Source organism: Plasmopara halstedii, assembly GCF_900000015.1.
Source record: "Plasmopara halstedii genome assembly, contig: Scaffold_202, whole genome shotgun sequence".
Lineage (NCBI taxonomy): Eukaryota > Oomycota > Peronosporomycetes > Peronosporales > Peronosporaceae > Plasmopara > Plasmopara halstedii.
The window spans coordinates 168,330-172,142 of NW_020187123.1; the positions used below are offsets into that span (position 1 = coordinate 168,330).

Sequence of the window (3,813 nt, forward strand, 5' to 3'; positions counted from 1 at the left end):
TGATTAGAGTGGAGCCCTATAATGATATATAGTACAAGATGAATGCGAAAAACTTAAAGAAGGTAAAAGCATCAAAGGTACACTGGTACTGGAGTAGGAGCTGAGCTCTTCATCCGTTGTGGATGACTCCGTCATTCTGTAGACCCGCTTAGCACTATGCGCGCAAAATATATTCGATGATATTTTTGTCGAACAGATCTCACAACCTGATGACGAGAGACCTATCATTTGTGATTGAAGTTTGCATAGGACGTTGATGTATCTTGAGAAAGGAAAAGTGTGATGCCACATACGATTTCTTCCGCACAAAATACGTAGTCGGCTTGGCACGAGGGAACGTATCTTCTAACTCGTCCATGATGCTCTGTATCGGTAAGGCTGGCGGCGAATTACGAGTGGTGCATGATTACAATAAGCTTTCATCGTCATTATTCGGGCGTAATCTCCGATTTCGAGAGGGTATGCTTCACAGCATTATCAGCTGCGACATTGAATCATATTACTAGTTACTTACGAGGCGCAGTAGCCTCCCTCTTAATGCTGTGAGCACCTCGAGCAAGATGCCCTGAAAGTGTCTGGCTACGCTCTGGCGTGAGTCTTAAGCGATAGCAGCGCTTAAAAGTCTGCTAATACAGTTGTTAGCCGCAGCATTTCAATGCGGAGAAAGCTGTTTCACGATATATATATATGCATAGGCGCACAGAACACACGAACGCTCACATTAACCACTTGCGAGCAGTGCTATATATGTATGCGCTACATTTTGCTGTTTTGAATATCAATAAGTATGTCTTTGTTGCTGACGCAATCTCCGTGTAATTATACTTGATTTTGAAGTCTAGTTTGCGGGCTGGTCCTGCGAAGGTTAAGCATATGGTTGCTAGGCCGATGTCTCTGTCCTTTAGAGATAAAAAGAGTCGATAGGTCTGGCCCATCACTTGCACAAACACTGTGAGTATTATGCGATAATGACACGGCCCTCTCATCAATAAAAAAATGTCAAATGGTGCGAAAGCGGCGCTATTAAGGAAAGCATTCTAATTCTTAAATATGACGCTTTCAAATTGATACGGCAAATTCCAGCTGTCTGTGATGTTTCACTCTTTGCCATTTTCTGGCATTGGGTATGACGGCGTCATCGCGACTGAATTATGCAAAAAAGAGCTACCCCGTTCATAAATGGAGCTACATGCGATGGCAGGTGCATTTGCTTGGCTCTAAGCCGTTGTGATCCATGTTATTGTTACGCACAGTGATATCGTCACTATATCTCTCATGGAGAGCACTCCGTTTCCACCTATACCCTCAGGGCAAGGTATAATTCTAGTCGGCTCAATGAATTAACCATACGTTATCTCAAACACAGAAGAACGAAGTATCAATATAAATAAATAATGTCACTTTTGAAATAGAAGGCAAACCAGGTACCTCGTTACTTTATAGGCTCTTGGTGCTGCTCCTGGGTGAAGCGTCCAATGTGCACGGAACTCAGATTAGTCCGTTTTAACAACGAAAGTACTTTTTTCAAATTCGGATAATATTTATGGAACTACTTCTTTTAAAAGTGAGATTTGACAGTGACCTGATAATATAGTAGTTTATATAATTTTCAGTCCACACAAATTTGACCTTTGACAGAATTTGACCCAAAAAATACCATATAAACATAAGAATGGTGGCAATAAAAAATGTTCTATCAATCAAGGAATTCAATTCTGATGGCCAACACTTGAAAGAAGTGATATACTCGATAGGGCTTGAACAATGGTGAAACCATTGTCTTAGAGCCAAACACGCGATGCGATTCCAGCCACATTGAAATTTATAAAACTCATTTATTATAGATTGACTTGTACAACGTCACTCCAACTCTTACCTTGCTTCAAAACCTGATTGACACATCAAATTTTTTCAGTTGGTTGGCAGTCGCTGTATCAACCTCTCAAAGCGGCTGCTTTCAGCTGAGACACAGACGACATCCCATCCCAGATATGATTCGTGGCGTCCTCCACGTGTAATTTCGGTTGGCATGGACCTGTAATCTTCTCCTTGTCAACGCCCATCTTGTACTTTGCGACAGCTTCATATGGATAGACAAACCAACGAAGCCACTCGTGCTTTTTATACACCTTTTGATCCTCCGGAAAGTTAGCAAGCAGCGCCGCCTCCTTGATACAAATGTCCGCCTTGAGTGCGGCCTGATCGAAGTTTTCCCGACGATGAGTTGCGATGCAGTGGATGGTAGTTTGATAATGTGGTGGCAAATTAGCTGCATTTTCACTACAGAACTGTAGATCAGACAGACTACTCTTTTCTGACGAGTAAGCCGTACTACGCGAAATATGGCTCCACACAGCTGAATGAATGTCTAGCTCGTACTGTGGCAGAAATTTCCATCCGTGTTCGGCTACAAATCTCACTGCGTCAAGAATATATTCAACTTCGGCATCATCAGCGAAATACTCGAACGACACCCAGCTTAATAGCTTCATCTTCTTCCGAGAAAGCGTGTTCCAGCGCAAATGTATGCTCTTTATTCAGTCCAAGCATACGAGCTGCGTACGGACCGGCACATTGACAACCGCCATGAGCCTGCACACCGAAAAGGTCATTCAGCAGTGCGCACACAAAGTTATGGTGAAGGAAACGGTCATCAAAGCGAATCATTATTGAAAAGATTGGCAACTGGTCCATCTTGTCGGTTTGGCGAGCGAACAGCACAATGTTCGAATTTCTGATTAACGTTTCACGCACGTGCTGCGCGTGATGACGTCCCAATGCCATAATCGTGTTAGCTCCGACACGTTCTTTCAGCCTAAAAGCTAGACCCAGTCGAATACTACCCAAAATATCTGGCGTACCCCCTTCCTCGCGCGAGACAATGTCACTCAAGTACTTTTGAGCCTTCTCAGTGACAAAGAGCACGGTCCCACCTCCCGGTGTCGTCGGCACTTCGTTTTGCATGAGATTCTTCTTCACGATTAGCACACCGGGAGATCCCGGACCGCCCACAAACTTGTGGCCGGAAAAAAAAATGGCGTCCTTGTATGCGAGAAGATCGCTTGGATTCATGTCAATTTCCATGTATGGCGCACCCGTCGCATAGTCCCAACAAGCCAATGCACCGAATTGGTGTAGTAACTTGGAGATCTTGTCGACATCCATAAGCATGCCCGTGAGATTTGTAGCAGCTGTGAATATGCCAATCTTGAGTTTGCGATTGCTGTAGAGTCTTAATTGACGCTCTAACTCCTTCACATCTAGACCACCATCGTTGGCGTCAGAAATCTCGACAAAATCAGCTGCTAGGCTTTCACGCCGCGGCAGTAGATTTAAGTCGTGCTCAAATGGACACGTAAAAACCACTGGACGTTTTGATCGACGTCGCGATCGCTTCGACGTATTAAGACCAAGGGCTTTGATCAACTTTTGAATTGCACTTGTGCGGCCATGGCCTGCAAATAGAACCACGTCCTTAGATCCGCGAGCATTTACTGACTTTGCAATGATCGCGCGGGCTTCTTCACGAAATGCCGTCGTCTGTGATGGTGTGCGTATTGCCATAGGTTGGCATGACCTTATGACGCATGAATTGCTCAATACTTTGAAGCGGTTTGCCACTAGCTGTGTAATCCGCATAACATTGAGCTTTGACGCCAAAAGGTGATTGAAAGGGTTCATTTATACAACAGGTCATCGAAGGCTTTGCCGTTCAGTGTGTCTGTCTCGTCGTTGACTTTTGTGCTATTGTTGCAATGGATCGAGCCACAAGAAGCATCAACCTCTTGAGAACCAAATGATTTCGTCGACCTC

At 44.4% G+C, this 3,813-nt stretch overlaps 1 protein-coding gene across 1 annotated transcript; it reads right to left on the reverse strand.

Annotated features, from left to right (window-relative positions):
* Window positions 1-1,934: 1,934 nt before the first annotated feature.
* On the reverse strand, window positions 1,935-3,564 carry PHALS_02523 (hypothetical protein F444_17437; the record flags this gene model as incomplete). Its single annotated transcript, XM_024720656.1, has 2 exons — window positions 1,935-2,378; window positions 2,464-3,564. 2 exons carry the CDS (start codon window positions 3,562-3,564, stop codon window positions 1,935-1,937), a joined length of 1,545 nt encoding a protein of 514 aa, XP_024572793.1.
* Window positions 3,565-3,813: the final 249 nt, after the last annotated feature.